The 20,985-nt window shown below is 35.3% G+C and overlaps 1 protein-coding gene across 5 annotated transcripts in view; it reads right to left on the reverse strand.

Moving 5' to 3' along the window:
• The window catches only part of LHX9 (LIM homeobox 9), a 99,392-nt gene extending 79,584 nt beyond the window's left edge, over positions 1–19,808 (reverse strand). The window contains exons 1-3 of one of the 5 annotated variants that reach the window (XM_040359880.1): positions 19,197–19,781; positions 12,043–12,290; positions 2,288–2,490 (exon numbers count right to left, since the gene is read on the reverse strand). In XM_040359880.1, the coding sequence (XP_040215814.1) occupies positions 2,288–2,490; positions 12,043–12,225 (386 nt within the window). In that variant the 5' untranslated portion in view covers positions 12,226–12,290; positions 19,197–19,781. Of the gene's footprint in view, positions 1–2,287; positions 2,491–12,042; positions 12,291–17,232; positions 17,292–19,196 lie in introns of those variants that run through there. The other 4 variants (XM_040359879.1, XM_040359878.1, XM_040359876.1 and 1 more) reach the window with 4 other exon arrangements.
• Positions 19,809–20,985: the final 1,177 nt, after the last annotated feature.

Below are 20,985 nucleotides of genomic sequence, written 5' to 3' on the forward strand. Positions count from 1 at the left end.
ATATTGAAACTAATAGATTACCGTACACTGCTCTTCTCAATGAAGATGATCTACTAAAGGATAAGCTGTTCAAGTAGCAAAGCAAATGCTTACTTTGATAAAATAATGCTATTGAATATTGTGAAGTTATGTTCCCTTTGAATACCCAATCATGTGCTAGAAAAAAAAATCCTTTTTTTTTTTCCATTTCCCTTATACACAATTGGGTATTCAAAGCAAGCACAGGTTCATCTTATTCACTAAAGTAAAACATTCTCTTTGCTAAGTGAATAGCATCCACTCCTATAGTAAGTTCAGTGTTCTTTTCAAGATTAGGCCTTTATTGAGTTTTGTGCTTTTACTGAAATAGAATAGCACAGGTTTACAGTAAGATGACACTTGTGAGCTATTTATGTAGTTATAGATCTCTTTATCTAGCCTTGCTGACCTGAGAGTAGATATAATCCTTAAATGTATAACTCTGCAAGGGCATGCGGATATAACATAGCTACTGATCCATCTAATAGGCCAGTACCCAACCACCTCCTCTTTACATTTACTAATTTCACGTAGAGGTGTAGAGTGCAGACCACTGGGTTTTCAGCACTGAGATGTTTGCTCTATTTCTTGGAATTTGAAGGGTATTTTTGTTGCCAGTGATACAGAGGTCAGAATCTCCCAGTAATAAACACTTGCTCTGCTATTAATTGAGGCTAATGCCTCGTACACACGGCCTGACTTTCCGAGAAAAAAAGTCAGACAGACTTTTTCTCTTGGAAAGTCCGGCCGTGTGTAGCCTCCATCTGACTTTTTTTGTCGGAAGTCCGATGGACTTTAGATAGAGAACTTTCGACGGACTCACGGCTGACTTTTGCATGGTCAAAAGTCTGACCGTGTGTACGAGGCACTAGAGAAATACGCTAATGAGAGTCAAGCAAGTGGGACATTTAATTTGTGCTATTTTGTGCTAAATAGATGTAACAGGAAAATCATAATGAAGACAATGTTATCTGTTTAGGGCTATGAATGTTAGGGCTGTTCTCTCTGTATATGAAATAAAAAACAGAAAAGATTGTTGACTGCTTATTTTGTTCTCTATGCACAATTTTTTTATTTTTTACAACTTCCCCGCTGTATATGAACAAACAGAAAAATGTCAAACTGCAATGGAATGGGAGTAGCTAAAATGAATTTTAATCTTCTGAAGCCGAACTTCATGCAAGCAGCTAAGTGCACTGTTTAAATACATATACAGCATATGTTGTTTTTTTTCCACTAAAGGATATGTAACGCCAGGGCCGATCCGCCCTATAGGCTCACTATGCAAGCCGCTTAGGGCCCCGCAAAGCTGCAAAGGGCCCCCCAAATTACTAGAGGCCTCGCCTGGTGAGAAGTCATTTTCGCCCTCTCAACTCGCTGGCTGCATGGGAGAAGAGGTAAGAAGTCAGCACCCCCTGCTTCTCAATTTAATGTAAGATGTCATTTCCGACAGCAGAACACCCCCTACCCCCGCTTCTCTCAACTTTCTTTAATGTGACATGTCACTGTCGTCAGTGCCCCCCGCTTCTCATTTTTAATGTGCCATGTCATTTTGCTTAGGGCCCCAGGGAGGTCAGGATCGGCGCTGTGTAACGCCATTCAGTCAGTTTTGCAATCTGGCTTCTCTACCAGAGATCATAACAAGGCATGGAACCTCCATTACAGCTACACTAAAGTGGGGTCAAAGAACACCCCAGTTTTCTGATTTGACAATGAAAGAGGAGGAGTGCAGTGATAAGGTCACCACTCTGCTCTCTCCTTGTGTCAGCATATGCTCAGTGCAGTAAGGCTCCAATGGGTCCTAGTGCTGGCCCTCCATCTACTAACTGAATTTAAAAAGACATGTCATCTTTTGTGAATACTACATTTATTTATGTTTATCAATATGTGCCTGACAATTAACTTTATGTATAGGTGATGATGATGATGAGCCAATCTAAGTATGAACAAAAAACCACACTAGCAAAATCATCTCAAAATAATTATTTAAAGGAGACAACCTGAACATGGCTTTGTGCCTCTGTAGCATGCACATGTATTGCCTGTTAGGAGAGAACGGTACTGATCACCTTCTGCAAGGCTGCTGTAAGCAGTTTTAAAGGTAGCTGGGTGCTTTACATGGAGCACAAGGTACTGATGTGTGACACGATTGTATTACAAACCTTAATGTCATTTATTTAGTGACATGTGGCAACATGGATTTGTACATATACACTCTAGGCCATATTTCACACAGGTATCTGAAAGCACATTATACTCCATAATGTACCTGTAATAATCTTCTTTGCAGTATATACTTCCGTCTTTTGCAAAGCAAGTCAGTTCTGACTCCAAGGCCAGTTTACATTCACAGCATTTCAGGCAGCGTAGATGCCACTGCTTGTCTACAGCCAAGAGGTAATATCTGTCAGAAATTTTTCCTCCACATCCTGCACATAGAGTAGGCTTCTCTGGGCTGAGTGGTGGCATTCTCTGTGGTCAGAATAAAAGGAACAGTTACTGTACAGACAATAAACAATGGCAAATGGTGAACAAATTACATCCATGCTTGTCATAGTTTACACATGATCGTTTTTTGTTTTTTTAAGCAATACATTTTTATTAATATGTTATACGTTTTGATACAAATTGCCATATATATTAGTCAACAATGGTAAGGGTGATGATCAGCTATTTCTATAGGTATTATTCACCACACTCTGCACTTACCAATGAATGTATAACCTAGTTACAGTGTTGTATAGACGTGTTGCTGCATATATTATTATATTATTTGTTGAAGTGTTTATCCTTCCACATTAACATAGAATACCGATTGCTACCAAACATCTATGCCATCAGTAAGCTTTTGTAATAACAGAGAAAAATGAAGCAACCCAGCAGAGGATTATGGATTATGGATCAGCTTTCAACAATATGTGAAACTGATTAAAGCTGATCTCTAATTCACTGCTACTTATTGCATTATTCCATTGTTATTTGTACTGTGCAATTAGAAAGATCTGATGATTGACTAGTAGATGTAGTGGATGGAGTAAGTACTAAAAAAAAGTTTAAAAAAAATCAAAATTTTTGCTAGGACATAATTGGTTGATTGAAGCAAACACCTTATTTGTTAAGCTCAGTAAGCATTCACATTTCTAGGTGAACAGCCTCCTATAGTAAATTAACTTCATTGTCACAATTTGGGTCATGAAGATTTGTCTGTAAGGAAAGACTGCAGATTAAAGTCAGTAAAGAGTTGTATGGCAGTGAGTTGGATGGAAGTTACGCCATCAACACACCAAACTGGGAAAAATTTGCATAGGATCTAGGAGCCTATTTTCTTCATGCTTTTATCATCTGTGTATTATGGAATTACTATCTTTGACATTTTTTGAGAGGCCTCTCAGTACATTATCACATAAGGGCATTATGTTATCATGTAAGGGTAATGAATCTTTGGACTTTCTTCTAAATTCTATTTGTAGTTCATTTGACCACCATTTTTACACTATACCTTTGACATATGTATATTTGTCGGGGTGTTGGCAAAGTACTCATCAAATTTTGGGCCATTTTCAAATTTGAGAATTGTTACCAATTTTATTTTTCCATTTCTGATAGTGTGAATCTGTCCATGTTTCTGAAGAACAGGTTATATCCGCATTAAAGATGTAGATTTGTGGTCAAACCATGGCAGTACTGCATGCACCCTGTGACTTACTGATTGAACTTGTTGACTTGTTTGCTCTCTTTTTAGCTTTAACATTGTTTTTTATTCTAGTTCAATGTTGTCTAGTATGTATATGATGCTGCAGACAAAGATGAGGTAAAAGGTAATACTAGCTATACAGTTTTGATATACTGTATATTTGAGTGTACCCAGCATCATGCAAGGACACTTTAAGTGGAGAGAGGGCTATATCTGTAATGCTCCTCAGGTCTTCCTATAGCTTCTTTTGGCCACTACAGGAACAACAGGCAGCATGAGACAACCAACATTGTGGCATAATTCAAAGGAGGAGGGCAGGTAACATATTAATACTATTTGCTGTATGGGAAACCATAAAGACTTTTTACAACAGATTTTGGTTCCCAAACAGAAATGTCTGACAATTATGGGATAGTTAAGCATAGTTACTATAGTTGAGGGATAGTAACCATACATGGCCCACAAAGTGAGGATAGGAATGACTGCTAGTACTCCTATATAAAACAGGAACAGCATGTTTGGGCTCCTCCCCTTCACCTTGATAAAGACAGCTTCAGGGTCTCGAAATGGGATGTCTATACTGTACAGCTTATTTGTTTGTAGTGTATGAAATGACACGGGTCATTCTTGTATATTCTTTTATACCGATAGATATTCCTAGCCTTAAGGCTGCAAATAGACATGTGACTTTTCTGATGACAACATGTCTTACATTACTAATTGTACCAGCAACAAAAGAAATGGTGAACCCCAAGATGCAAAACATAATTTTTCCTTTATAAAATTAGGAAGCAGAAACAGGTTCTATTCCGACATGTTTTGCACTAGGAACAGTGCTTTTTTTTGTTGAGAAAGTGCTGTGCCTACCATGAAACATGTCGGAAAATAACCTGTTCCTGCTGGCTATATTAATAAAGCAAGAATGTTATTTTGCATCCCCATGTGTGTCATTTCTGTTGCTGTTACAACTAATTGCTTTTGTGGGAACAAGCAGAGCCAGCACCTGAGTTGTGATGGTGGAGTGTGGAGCCTCATCTTACCTGGAGTGGCATATGAAAAATTTGACATGGGATGTCTTGCATTATGCTTGTGTAATAATATAAATTGCTAACAAAACATAAATGTAAGTGCCTGCCCACTTTTCAGTTTAAGAGACCCTCCTTGTACACTTGTTGACTGAAATACATACGTTGGGTAAGGTTAGACAGTCTCCTATGTAACATTAATTGTATCTTGCCTTTTATCACTATATATTGCTTTCTGGCTTTTATCACCACTAATGAATAGTAATGTTCCTTCCTTCTTCTAAAACATCACTCAATTTGCATTCATTCATGCCATGAATAAGGTGTAAGAGGGCATTATCATGATCTCTACTTCATGTGTAATATTCATACATCTACATTTTAGCTTTTTACTACACTGCTTTTTGCATGCGCATAAAAGAAGTTAACAGCATGAAGTGAGCCTGGATAGTATAAAAGCAGCTAACATTAAATGAAAGGCTGATTAAAAATTCCTGGCATCTCCATGAAAGTTTAAAAGGAAAGTCATTTTGCAGACAAAGAAGGTTCAGCAACCTTTTGTTAGACCAGAAACATTGCATTAAATGTTACATTTTTTACTTCTAGATGCTCATTTAATTGAGCCAATGCCATTAATTTAATTTAGCCAGAAGAGTCTATAACAGTGAGCATTTATAACTAAGAAGTCAGCATGTGATTGGGTGTGAGTGGCACTTGATCCAATCACATGCTCCCTCTTCAGCTAAGAACACCTGCTGCTCTATACTTAATGCACAAAACATATAATGTAACTGGCCTGGGTTTATCTGTGATGTGAAATCTAGTATGTGTGTGTAGACTGTGGAAGCAGCAGACCTTGAGCACCATTTGTTCAACATCTATAATTTTGCACAGATCAAACCAAAATTGGGCTGTTTATGGTGCCAAACAGCTATCCACTGGGCACTACCATTAGCAGAAGAGTGCTGGACAGGTTGAATATATTACTATGTAGCCTAAAGCTTTGCATCATTTGAAGCATTATCCTGTTTTCAAAGGGAATATTAGAGTATGTACTGTATATGCATGGTATACAGTATGTGGTTATAGGTATATAAATGATGGCAGCATCAGAACCACATTACAAATTCCTTACCCCTAGGCCACTCTCACCACCTAAGGACTAGACACAACAAAATTGGTACCATCATAAAAGAAATAACTGCATTTAATAAATAATTAAAAGTTACTTCTCTTTTGTTTTATGTGTTTCACGTTTTTATGGCTAAAACAAATGATAAATTTGTGAAACATGAGCAGTTTGCCACCCCTGGAATTTAGAACACTTAGGCCCTGGTGGCCTCTTCAGAATTCTGGGTTCCCGCTATTGCACAAAAAAAGACTGGTGCTCTACACGGGGAGACTAAGATTTCAATGTAAAGACTCAACAAAGAGTATAGAGATTGTCACCAATGGTTTTGGCAATAAGAGTAACACTGTGCCCATTATTAAATAACATCCTAGTTATAATAAACACAGAAATAATTATTAAATAATTTTAAGACATAAACAAAACATGCAACTGGCCGTACACAGCATATTTTTATGCACAGATAACCTTGTAAGGAATAGTGAGAACCACTCCTAGAAAAGGGAGGCCGCCACGTGCTTCTTAAAATTCCCATATTGGAAACAATAAAAGAATATATGGTCTCAAAGTGTAAGGCCCGTTTAAAATATCTATATGATTTGTTTTGATGTTTGCTTATTAACCAAATGACTGTATTGCTTGATTATGTTTTAATAATTCCCTAAATTATTAATGAAAGAGGGGACCTTTGTAAAAGGTTCCAGCAACATTAATATTTCTCTTATGCTCATGTCTGGAAAATACCTTCAGATATTTGAGTTTTCATCCACAAAGAAAAAAAAATGGAAATTTCATAGGTTTTCCATTTCATTTACAGGACAAGGGTCTGTTTAACTACCTCCAGACTTATGGAAAATAAAATCCTTCTGTACAAAACAAAATGTTGTGTGTTTACTTGTAAACCACGGAGTCATTTCTCCACCCCTGCACTGCTATTTGCATAACTCCATCCCACACAGTACATTTTATGGGTACCACACTTCCCTGGAGCTGGAGAATTAGGGATCTAATTTGAAGGATTTTTCATATTTGGGACACTATGCCTAATGATCATTCCAACACGTTCTACCATAACTTATTAAAAAAAAACAATAAATCATATTACAGCTTTTACTGTAGAATCTGATTAAATTATTAGTGTTAATCAATTCGATGCATTTTTTTCATACTTACACTACAGTCTGCCTCATTTATAATCCAGCTAGAGATTTTTCCTACAAGGTTAACTGATACAGTCCAATGCTTACGGGAAATTGTAAAATTATACATGTGCATAGCTAATGCTGTGTTTTTGTGCAGAATGTGTGCAGTAAAGTAAAAGCAAAAGTCCTTTGTACTGTAAAACTAGCGTGTTTATGTGTTTTTTATGACATAAAGGTATACAAAAAAAATACATTTATGGTGTGTGTGGGGGGGGGGGGGCAATGTTTTTGGATCAATACAATAAATTATTTTGTCCCCAGAGTTTTAGCCACAGAAGACTGGGTTTACTGTGTTATGGTTCTAAGACACATTCTGTATAATTTGGCATTATTATTGGTTTGATTATACAGTTTTTGTCAAGATACTCCTTTTCAATATAACAATTATTAGTAAGGTTTAGAGATATCGGTTTAGGTTCAGATTAAGGTTGGATACAGGGGGTATAGTAAGCTTAGGTTTAGGGGTTACGTTTAGTTTTAGGGATATGTTTAGGACTTGGTTTAGGCAAAGAATCTAGGCTGGCGTTTTGGATAAAGTTTGGTTTTATGATATTGAACTCTTGGTATTGAAAATTTTACTTTTTAGGGCCAATAACCCAGCTTCTTATGTGCTTTTGCATGTGGATATGGTTAGTGCTATGCATAGTTTGGGGGTTGGTGTATTTAAAGTGTTACTTTTACCCTGGCCAGTAACAATGTGAGCAAGCTCAGGAAAAATGTATGATTTATTTTTCCCTAAGTTGTTTCCAACAAAAAAATATCACTGGATTTTGATTCAATTTATCCCGTAAAAGATGAAAGCAGGGAATCCTTCTGTGTCTTTCTATATTCTTGTGATTTTGGTGTTCAATTTATTAAAGGTCTACCAGGCCAAAATGTCTTCCAACAGCAACTTTATTTATAAACTGGGTAAAAAAAAAGAGCGATTATTACCTCAAATGAATAAAGCTATTTGTGTGCAAGGTATGAAAATTTATTTTGTTTTTAAATAATTTGTGGGACATCTTTCAATCACATTCATCCTTCACATTAAGAATTTACACTCACTGGCTTATCCATAAGTACATTAAAATCAATATATATATATATATGGCTTGATGCATCAAAGTTTTACATCAGCTCATGCTTGCCACAGGTACGGGACATCTACGGTGAGTTTTTATACATATATATATATATATATATATATATATATATATATATATATATATATATAGTTGTATATAATTGCACTAAGGCTCCATGCACACTGGGCTTAAAAAAATGTCTGTTAAAAAAACTTCCATATGGAGCATTTTTTGTACAAAGTTTAGATGAATTTAGTAGAGTTTTACGTTTTTTCTGCCAGTGAGCTCTAATCAGAAACGCGAATGAGAAGGTTTTTTTTTCCTTGCCTCTAAACGTTGTTCTCAAAAATATGCCTGTAAACGTCCTAATGTGTATGGACACAAAGGGTAACATTGAGTTGCTTCTACAGGCAGAACACAAAACTCCTGTAGAAGCAACGTTTTTTATTACAGTGTGCATGGAGCCTTAAAGTAAATTTGCCACATATGAAGTAATGTCATTGATTTTAAAGTGGTGTTGCTATTTCCAGCAGTGTAAAACCATTGGTTTTGACAAACAACTTTTTATAGTTTAGACTCTCTTCTCTAGCAGAAAGCTGCATAAAGTCAGGAGCTGCGTACACTTCTTAATACCTGAAAATAATAAATAAATATTTCAATTGGCCAAAAAAGTGTGTTGTGTATTGCATTTACATTTACACACTGAAAAGCCAGCCAAACTATACTACTCTGTCCAGTCAGGGAACTGCTACATGTCCAGTCATCCTTTACTTGGAGAAGAATTCCCCTTAACCAGATCTGGCATTTGAAGCAAACACAACTCACTGAATTGGAGAAAAACCTGCACCATTTAGTATACACTCACACTGTAGATCAAACATGTCAAAGTCATCTGACGCAGGAAAACGCACCGACTTCAGAAGATAATACTCAGAAGGCTACTTTTGCTTTTAAGTATGTAATTCCCATAGTTGTAAGTCTTACGCCAGTTTTGAAAAGATATCTTTATTTGCAGTCGAATACTAGGAAGTATTCAACAATCTCAGGCTATTCACTCCAGACTGTCCTCATAGTTTTGTGGCACAGATACAAAGATTGAAATGAACAATTACAATATCGATCTTAATAATATTGTTCTTAATTCTCATAAATGGTGAATTATACAGTGTTTTAAATGTCCCACTTTCTGTTTCAGTTACAACCAATGGACAACATTATCATCACTCACTAAGACCATAACAAAGTGATAAAGGTCAATGAAAAAGTGGGCTGGAAGAAACATCTACTAACAAAGGGGGGGCAAATGTGGTCTTCTAAAACACTGATTTGATAACCTTGGTTTACGTTGTAAATTATGATTGTTACATTAAAATAACGGGTCATAAACTTAAAATTATAGAGGGTTAAAGAGTTTGAAGGCAATGTGGTAAAATAATCTCACAATACACAATTTGGCAAAGTATGAAGGTATTATAACCAATCATACTTCAAAAGATCCATGCTGTACTTAGGCAAATAAAGTGCACACACACACACACACACTAAATGAAAAACTCCATAACAAAAATGTAATAAAATGTGTTATTGTCACAAAATTATATAATTTCAAATTGCTAATTTTCCCACTTTTTTTTTGTTTGTAAGATCTTTTGTTTTTAAGCTGTAATATTTGTATGTTACTACATAAAGTGCAAAACCAATTTTTAAAGAAAAGATGTGACAGAAAATATTAATGAGCTTTTTTTTTGTTAATCCCCTTAACATATTTTTTAGCTTTATGAAATAATACTTTTGTTATGCATGATGGGCTCGTCAGCTAAACCCAAAATATGTACTGGAGTTATTTGCTGCTAAATATATTTTTGCAGGCTAATAATCAACCCTAACCTTCATATTCCTGTCCAAGACTCATTGTTCAAAAATACTATTTATTTTCTTTGTTTTAAATCAGACACTGATTTAAAAAAAAAAACGGCAGAGATTCTCAATATTCATAGATATTAACACATTAGTATCTGTCTGTATATCTCCCTAGAGAGCTTATTAAAGTAGAAAAAAATATCCCTTATCCACTAATGAGGCTTGATCTCTGTCTAATCTCTTTTTTATACTGACCCCAATTAACATTGTCTTGCTTTCTCCGGCTGATTTCTGGTTTAGTTTATTTGCGTGTTTTTAATGAAAATATTATGTTGTTTATTAAGCTATGTGATGTGTTGTTATTTTATAGAATAATAATAATTATGAAAATAGTGGTGTTGGTAATGCAACTACTGAAACAATTGTGATAAAAGTCTGTATACAATAAATATATGTGAGATATATGAATTACAAAGATTGTTCATACAGTAAGAATTATGTTGTAGAATACATATGTAATGCAATGCAAACCCTAATCTTCTTTTTGTAACCCCAAATACTGTATTTTGAATGAAAAAGGCATTTCTTAATTATGCTGTTGTTTTTCCTTTTCTTGAAAAACATATAACAGAAGTGTTTAATTGCTGCAGAACACATAAAATACATATAAAACAAGTATCAGGAAAACACATGGAAATTAAAATATGCCCTTTATATATTCCTGTTGTTTGCTACAAGTGCAAATATTTTTTATAAAAAAATAAATAAAAACAATAGGTATAGTCATATAGAGGGGAAAAAATGATTTATATATATATATATATATATAAACAGTTACAGTCATACCTGCTGTAATTTAAATCATGTGTATAATTATTGTTGTTTTTCTCATGGTTTTTATATTTATGTTTTTTATATTAATTATTTTATATTATTTTAATAATATTTTATCTAGATTAGCTGCACTAGACCACTGATTAATGCAATGTACATATTAATGTATATTCAAATAAATAGTAAGATAGATAGATAGATAGATAGATAGATAGATAGATAGATAGATAGATAGATATAGATAGATAGATAGATAGATAGATAGATAGATAGATAGATAGATAGAGAGATAGATAGATAGATAGATAGATAGATAGATAGATAGATAGATAGATAGAATGTATTAAATCATGTCCCCTTAGAAGGCAAATAATATAAAGTAATGCAATGAACTCAGAGACATGAATATATCCTTATACATCTCTCAATCTACATCAATCTATCTATCTATTTATCTTTCTCTCTCTGTGTATATATATATATATATATATATATATATATATATATATATATATATATATATATATATATATACAGAGAGAGAGAGAGAGAGATAGTGTGTTTTATGTGACATATTTTTTATATATGTTAATATATATATAAATATATTTATATACATATATCTGGTTTCTACAATTCCTAATGTATCATACTAATAATCATACAAATAAACATTTTAAACTATTTTGGAAGGAGTTTGTCCATTCAAATATCTATACATTTATATATACCGTATATATATATATATATATATATATATATATATATATATATATATATATATATATATATATATATATATATATATATATATATATATATATATATATATATATATATTTGAATGGACAAATTCCTTCCAAAACAGTTTAAAATATGTATTTGTATGATTATTAGTATGATAAATTAGGAATTGTAGAAACCAGATATATGTACTATGTATGCTCAGATATTACCATGGTATAATATTGGGTTTAAGACTGAATTCCTGATTTTATAGCAGAGTAGGGGACAAAATAAATGATGTGTAAGTGAGAGGGATAAAGCTAGGAAGGACAGAGCTCCGTGGTGGATCGGGTGGATCTGGGGAGGATCGGGTGAATCTGGGGAGGATCGGGTGGATCGGGTGGATCTGGGGTGGATCGGGTGGATCTGGGGTAGATCGGGTGGGTCTGGGGTGGATCGGGTGTGGGCTCTGCACAGATGTACTCACAGTTTCTCTTCCATTGACTTGGATGGTCTTGGCCAGGGCTAGGCGGTTGTCCGCTGACTTGGACCTTCTCTCCATCTCCTCCATGATCCCTTGTATATGTCCCCCGGTTATCCCGTGGAAGAGCATAGCTGCTGGTCGGAAGGGATAGGCACTTTCTTCTGTTCTGCAGCCCACAATTTCCATATACAGAGGTGTCCTTCAGCATCCAAGCCCAGAAGAAGATGTGGCAGGCAGCAGTCCTGGTCCTCCTGAAGACACAGTAAGAAATGAGCATCAGCCAAACATAGGGGGCACAGACAGGTAAAGGACGGGTGGGGGCTCTGCAGGGCACACTGCCAGGAGAGGAGAAGCTCCCTCCACTGATCTGCCTGCACAGGACCTGGTCAGACAAACTTGGGAAGGAGCACCAACCAACCCATTTCTCATCTCCGGGTAGGAGGGGCTCACAATTTGTTAGGCAAAACAAAAGGTTGTCATGCACTGCTGAAGCCTACAGTGATGGACAAGTGGTGACAAGTGGGGCTGGGGGGTTACCATTGCCCCCTTCTCATTCTCAGTTATTTATTTCAGCCAGGAGGCTGGGAGCATCAGCTGAACCTCTGTGGGACGAAACAATGTCACAGGGATGTCCTGATCAGGATGGCTGCTCTACCACATGGGAAGCACACTCTACATTACATCACATCTTGTTGTGTAACTTTGTCTAATAAGTGTCCCAGGGAGTTTTCTGTGTCCACATATATCACTATATCACTATAGCTTATAGCCACAAGGGAGGGAACGAGAAAGAGAGAGAGAGTAAAGGAGTAAAATAGGGGATAGATAGAAGAAAAAAAAGAGAGAGCAAGAAATGGGGACAGCAAAAGTGAGGGAAAAAAGAGAGGAAAGAAAAGAAGAAGGAAGAGAGAAAAGGAGAGAGAAAGGGGAAAAATGATAATTGGATGGGGAAGAAAGAGGGAGAGAATCTGATAATTAGAGGGCAAGGAAATGAAGAGAAAGAGAGGGAAAAGGGCAGATAAAAAGATATAGGAAAGAGAGAGGGGGTGGGGCAGAAAAGAGAGAAAACGATTCAGAGAGAGGAGAATAGAAGACGAAAAAAAGAGGGGGAGAGAAAAAGGAGGGCAGAGAGAAAGAGGAAGGGGGGAAACAAAGAGAGGAAGGGAAGAGAGAGAGAGAGAGAAGGAAGGAAAGAAAGAAAGAAAGAAAGAAAGAAAGAAAGAAAGAAAGAAAGAAAGAAAGAAAGAAAGAAAGAAAGAAAGAAAGAAAGAAAGAAAGAAAGAAATGGGAGGGGGACATATGGGGGGAAGATATGGGGGTGGTAAAAGGAGGAAGAGGGGAGAGAGAGAGAGAGAGAGAGAGAGAGAGAGAGAGAGAGAGAGAGAGAGAGAGAGAGAGAGAGAGAGAGGAGAAGAAAGAAAAAAATAAAGAAAAAGGAAGACTATTCTCTGTTTATATCTCGCTGTGACATTGTGGGATTAGACTGTGCAGCTGCTGCATGTTTCCTGACACCTCCATCCACTGTGTTTCCCTGAATGCTGATTTTTACTTTCCTTGTCAAAGCCCTCAAGGAGAGAAAGAAAGTGCAAGTGTCCCATTCCTGACTGTTGCCAGAAATCTCCAATATTTTCAAACATAATTGTTGGAACAGATTGTTGCAGATTGTTAATTCAGTCCATTCATTCTGGATTACTCAAACCAACTTGTAACCCAAGCACCTCACACCGGGACCAGTCTAACCCATTACACTTATGGGCATTGTTTATTGCACTTATGGGCATTATTTATTACACTGAGGGGTATTGTTTATTGCACTTATGGGCATTATTTATTATACTGAGGGGTATTGTTTATTGCACTTATGGGCATTATTTATTATACTGAGGGGTATTGTTTATTGCACTTATGGGCATTATTTATTACACTGAGGGGTATTGCTTATTGCATGTATGGGCATTATTTTTTACACTGAGGTGTATTGATTATTGCACTTATGGGTATTATTTATTACACTGAGGGGTATTGTTTATTGCATTTATGGGCATTATTTATTACACTGAGGAATATTATTTATTGCACTTATGGGCATTATTTATTACACTGAGGGTTATTGTTTATTACACTTATGGGCATTATTTATTATACTGAGGGGTATTGTTTATTACACTTATGGGCATTATTTATTACACTGAGGGGTATTGTTTATTACACTTATGGGCATTATTTATTACACTGAGGGGTATTGTTTATTACACTTATGGGCATTATTTATTACACTGAGGGGTATTGTTTATTGCACTTATGGGCATTATTTATTACACTGAGGGATATTGTTAATTGCACTTATGGGCATTATTTATTACACTGAGGTGTATTGATTATTGCACTTATGGGTATTATTTATTACACTGAGGGGTATTGTTTATTGCATTTATGGGCATTATTTATTACACTGAGGAATATTATTTATTGCACTTATGGGCATTATTTATTACACTGAGGGGTATTGATTATTGCACTTATGGGCATTATTTACTACACTGAGGGCTATTGTTTATTGCACTTATGGGTATTATTTATTACACTGAGGGGTATTGTTTATTACACTTATGGGCATTATTTATTACACTGAGTGGTATTGTTTATTACACTTATGGGCATTATTTATTACACTGAGGAGTATTATTTATTGCACTTATGGGTATTATTTATTACACTGAGGGGTATTGTTTATTGCACTTATGGGTAGTATTGAGGAGTATTGTTTATTACACCGAGGGAGGGGTTTTGTTTGAGACTGCCCCACCTATCACAATATTCTGGTTACATTTCTTGCAATCGGCCGATGCAAATCATATTATGTATGGCCAGCTCCATGTTGCCTCAGCAGGAGGTCTCATAGGGAAGACAGATTTAAATCCTGCCATTCTTTAGCCTATAAATATTTAAAGCCGGAGCACAAGTGATTCCTAGTAATTGAGTGGAAGTAAAGAGGCGCTGGATGGTCCCTCCTGACAGCCGGGGGATGCAGCAAGCTGTGAGCAGAGAGAATGGAGCCAAGTGTACATCATCATGGTGTGGACAGTGTTCTGCCTGCACTGACACACACCAGGGAGCCCTTTATATGTGATGAGAGCCATACAATGGACCTAAAAGATTTCTACATGTCTGTGTACAATGCCAGCATGTCTATGTGAAAAGAAAGAAAGATTTACTAACACAATCCACACCATCACTGACACAACAACCAGTTGATCATTTGATGTCTGTACAAAAATATGAACTTAGTTTTGATTGGCTCTTGGGGTGTAACACTGACTGCACTGTACTTTACTTTGTTATATCACTGTGGGGTTGATTTACTAAAACTGGAGAGTAAAAAATCTGGTGCAGCTTTGCAAAGAAGCCAATCAGTTTCCAGGTTTTATTGTCAAAGCTTAAATGAACAAGCTGAAGTTAGAAGCTGATTGGCTACCAATACCATACACAGCTACATCTGATTTTGCACTTTCCAGTTTAGTAAATCAATCCCAGTGTATGCACCTTGCTGCATAAATATACCCTACACATAAATATGCCCTTTTTATTCGATTATTAGTCTTTTTTTTTTTTTCAACTAAATCAACCCAAAGTATCCCCGATGCCAAGTTTCAGGATGGCTGGCATGTGATTTGTATTCTCTTTGCCCTGCATGTGCTATCAGACATCTGATGCGGCCAAAACAATTTTCAATATGCCACCATAATGTATAATGATTATATTGCAAGAGTGTATAGGAATATTAACAGCAAACAATACTATGCTACCCATACATCTATTACACAAATTAGTCTAAGATCATTGATACCTATATATGAGTAGTCTAGGATTGAGACCTATATATGAGTAGTCTAGGATTGATACCTATATATGAGTAGTCTAGGATTGATACCTATATATGAGTAGTCTAGGATTGATACCTATATATGAGTAGTCTAGGATTGATACATATATATGATCAGTCTGGGATCATTGATACATATATATGATCAGTCTGGGATCATTGATACATATATATACACGCAGTCTAGAGTTGATACATGTGTATAAGAGTATAGTCTAGGAATGATACATGTATATATGAGTATAGTGTAGGATTAATACAAATGCATGATTAGTCTAGGATCATCATTAATCCTTTATATATATATATATATATATATATATATATATATATATATATATATATATATATATATATATATATATATATATATATATATATATATATATATATATATATATATATACACTCACACACAGACATATATACACACACACACACATTCAATAAATACAACTTGATATATGAGAACATGAAAGGTTTTGTAGTAAACGAACTCGCTTCCTAGGTTTACATATGTTGTTCTTGGCCATAGATATAGAGATTATAAAATTGTATTTATAAATTATTATTATTTTTGAGGGACAGACATCTTTCTTGTGTGATGATGACGTGTTTTCCCAATGTAAACTCCCATATTCCCTATGTACATCCTAAAATAATTGTTCCTGTTTAAGCTTTTTCTATTAACTTCACAATTAGATCTGCACAATTTTTTTTTTATTATTATTTTAGATTTACTCCACCCTAAACACCACTACAGGTGCACAAGAAACAAACGATGATTGTCAATGGAGATAATAAATACAACTAACTTTAATGTACAATACGATTTAATTATAATCTATACAAAAGATCCCCTTCAGGATATTTGACCTGTTTATACCAGACAATATTTTTCTATAATTGATCTTTCTTTAGTGAACCTAAACAATCTCTACCATTCGCACCCGACATTTCCAATGGCAGGACCCTAATTTCATAGAGAATTGGTGATCTTTGTCTAGGCTTTGTTTCCTTACCACAAAGGTGTATGCATAGAATCACAGGGCTTTTTATGTCATATAGATGTCATTTTTTTGTCCTCCAGATGTCATACTGGATCTGATAAATTGTATCACATAACCCCTATTATTTTTGCAGTGAAGTTGTAGATTGTATTTCTCTAAATGTATTTCTGACAAGAGTCCTAATTATAATAATGAATATTATTATTAAGAAGAGAATTTGTCAGTCTACTTTTAGCACCCCTCGTTGAACTGATGCTGTCTCTGCTGCTGTCCAAATGGTATCACTTTGCCCATAAATACCTTGTTAGCTGTGGCCAGAGGCGAGAGGCTGAAGCTTATTGTAGCGTGAAGGCTTGTGTGCTGTGTGATGGGACTGGCCACTGATATTGTGTAATGGCAGCTGGACAGGATGAGCTTGGGGGGGGGGGTGAGTGAGGTGAGTGAGCAGGCAGGAGGGTGATCACTGGCACAGCTCACATGGGACCCTAGAAGCCCATTACTGAGGAGCAGAATACAGAGCAAGGCACAAAGTAGAGGAGATAATGAGGACTGCTGATCCCTGCTTGCCAGCAAACAACATGCTCATCCTGGACCTACACGAATATAAACAGAAAGTGAAACATTATACATCATCTATATACCTAGTGATATATGTGGCACTTTTAAATGTAGAAAATGCACCTTTGATCAGCCACATACACACTACCAGCTCAATTCGAAAATCTAGCACATACAGGACATGGGTCCTTATTTATTTATTTTAAAAAGTGGCAGTTATTTTTAGGTAGGGTTTAAAAATGATAGGCACATGGTTAGAAAAATAGATCTGAATCCTAGCAGTTTGTGAATATATATATATATATATATATATATATATATATATATATATATATATATATATATATATATATATATATATATATATATATATATATATATATATATATATATATATATATATATATATATATATTACTTTGTGCAGATTAGGCAGTGGCAAACTCATCTGTTCACACGTGGATGGCAGTGTAGGTGTTTGGGTGTACCTGGGGCCATGTGTGTGTTCTATTGAAAAGTAGGTTATGGTCGCAGGGTGGATGCTACATGCCGATTGATCAGGATTATAAAGCCATAGAACATATGGGCAACCAGAACAAATTACACCGGCCCCATCCACACACCACTAAAACGATCAACATCAAATACAGATTCAAATACATTTATATCTATTATTCTATTATTATTATTTTTTTTTCCTTTTCATCCCTACTATTGTAGAATTGGACTTATGTGTTAGGAAATGTTATCTTATGCTACAGGGAAAAAAACGATTACATTAAGGATAAATAAATAATCAAATATCCAAAACTATTATTTCAACATCAGCCTTCAACAGCCTGCAATGTAAAATTTTTAACGAAAGTTAAAATAGTAAAATCAAGAAAAACAAAAAAAGAAAAGAAAACATCGGCAGCGTTAAAACAAATGTGGCTGCTAAAGAGAGAGTAGGGGATCGTTAATATTCTGTTTTATAGAATACACACACGCCAAGGGTTTATAGAAAACCGCTATGCAGGCAATGTGCTTATTAGTGGAATGTGAGAAAAATACAACGAATGGCAAAATAAACAGCAATGTGCAGGGATAATATTTTTTTTTATCATAGATAGATAGATAGATAGATAGATAGATAGATAGATAGATAGATAGATAGATAGATAGATAGATAGATGGATAAAATATATTTATACATATAGATATAGAGATAGATAGATAGATAGATAGATAGATAGATAGATAGATAGATAGATAGATAGATAGATAGATAGATAGATAGAATAGATTTATATATATAGATATAGAGATAGATAGATAGAATAGATTTATATATATATATAGATATAGAGATAGATAGATAGATAGATAGATAGATAGAATAGATTTATATATATAGATATAGAGATAGATAGATAGAATAGATTTATATATATATATATATAGATATAGAGATAGATAGATAGATAGATAGATAGATAGATAGATAGATAGATAGATATATATATATATATATATATATATATATATATATATATATATATATATATATATTTAGTATACATGCATATAGACTTTTTATCTATATTAATGCATGAAATGCATTAAATTGTGGGAATCAGAAATTGCGCATTATGTTGGGTTTTTTATAACTTGAAAATAAATAGTAAATGCAAAGAGTTTCTGGACAGACGTGTGATGTAGAGTACCTGGTGCTGCAGTGATGGAGCCCTTAGCTAGGCTATGGCAGAGTGGATGCTGATCTGTTGGTCCTCTGTAGTAACAAGTCGCTGATCTCTTTCCTTCTGCCTGTCCAGGATGCTGCTGCTCTCTTGCTTGCTGTCCAGGATGCTGCTGCTCTCTTGCTTGCTGTCCTGGATGCTGCTGCTCTCTTGCTTGCTGTCCTGGATGCTGCTCTCTTGCTGCTCAGGTCCAGCTGATGCCTCCTCAGTGTCAGAGGGATAAGCTCTTAGAACTGGGGATATGTTGGGTTCTGGCATGAGCTGTGGGCTGGTCCTTCTTACTGCAGACAGTCCCTTAGCTAATTAAAACAAACAAGATGTCTTGCCTAGGAGACTGGCTCTCTCTGCCAGTTTGTATGTGATCTATATTCCCTTCCTCCTATCCATATCATTTACCCTCACTGTCTCTCTGTACTGTTTATTTCGCTGGATTTCTCCCCATACACCCATACTACCAATCGGATATTGTCAATCACCATCCCTCCTCACCTGTACACCAATCACCCCTGCTTTAAATGCCTGTCAGTTGGTGTGAACAGTACACACAGTCACCTAATAACCCATCAAAGGCAATACAGATAGAGTAATCTATAGGTGATTAAAATACATGGGCTTTTATGCTCTGTAACAGAGAAGGGGTCGTGCTTAATTCCATTGATTGAATGGCAGAAAGGGAGCTGGCAAGCAGGCAAGGATGATATATTTTATTTATTAACTCGTATGGAAATCATATGTACAGATAACTGGGTACCACAACATGTGCCTGTCTGGCAGTGCCAAGCTGGGTGGGTGCTTCAAGTCTGCTGATTACAGGCTGTCCATTACATAAATATAGGATTTATGATGATAATGATCTTAAGGAAAAAAATATATACATTGGTGTCTATTCTCAGGCTGCAAGGTGGCACATGATCGGAGCGTTAATACATATATATCAAAGCAGAGACGTTTGTGTGTATGACAGCAATCTGCATTATCACTGCCACTGATTGCTGAAGGTTCTCCTTGCCTGAGATCACACAGATCGCACAATCACAATCGTTCATACACATATATGTAACAACAAAACACCAATCGGAAGATAATAAAGACGCTTTTGCTGTCAGTCTATTTCATAAGTGACAGAGGTTGCTGGCTACAGAAATAGCATCAAAACTGATTGTAAATTCTGAATGAATGCTTGTAATTCTAGGATTATATTAGCTACAACAAATATAATAATAACAACTAAAATACTACTACTAAAAATAACAAAAATGATGATCATCATAATACAAAATATAAATAAATAATAATAATAGTAATAATAATAAATGCTTAGGATAATTATAACAGCAACAAGTAAAATGATAAAATCTAAAATAATAATAACAACACCAACATCAATAATAATATTATTGTTTTCATTATTGTTGTTTTTGTTATTATTACTATAATTATTATTATGTATCAGAGTAAATCTAACCAAGATACATATTGATTTTTGCTTTTCCCTAGTTAAAGGGGTTGTAAAGGTTCGTTTTTAATTTTCTAAATAGGTTCCTTTAAGCTAGTGCATTGTTGGTTCACTTACCTTTTCCCTTCGATTTCCCTTCTAAATGTTTTTTCTTTGTCTGAATTTCTCACTTCCTGTTTCTCCTCAGTAAGCTTGCCCCATCATCTGGCTGGGGGTTAGTCAGCCAGAACAGCTTACTGAGGAGAAACAGGAAGTTAGACATTCAGACAAAGAAACAATTTTTTTAGAAGGGAAATGGAA

Source organism: Rana temporaria, chromosome 7, assembly GCF_905171775.1.
Source record: "Rana temporaria chromosome 7, aRanTem1.1, whole genome shotgun sequence".
NCBI classification, from domain to species: domain Eukaryota; kingdom Metazoa; phylum Chordata; class Amphibia; order Anura; family Ranidae; genus Rana; species Rana temporaria.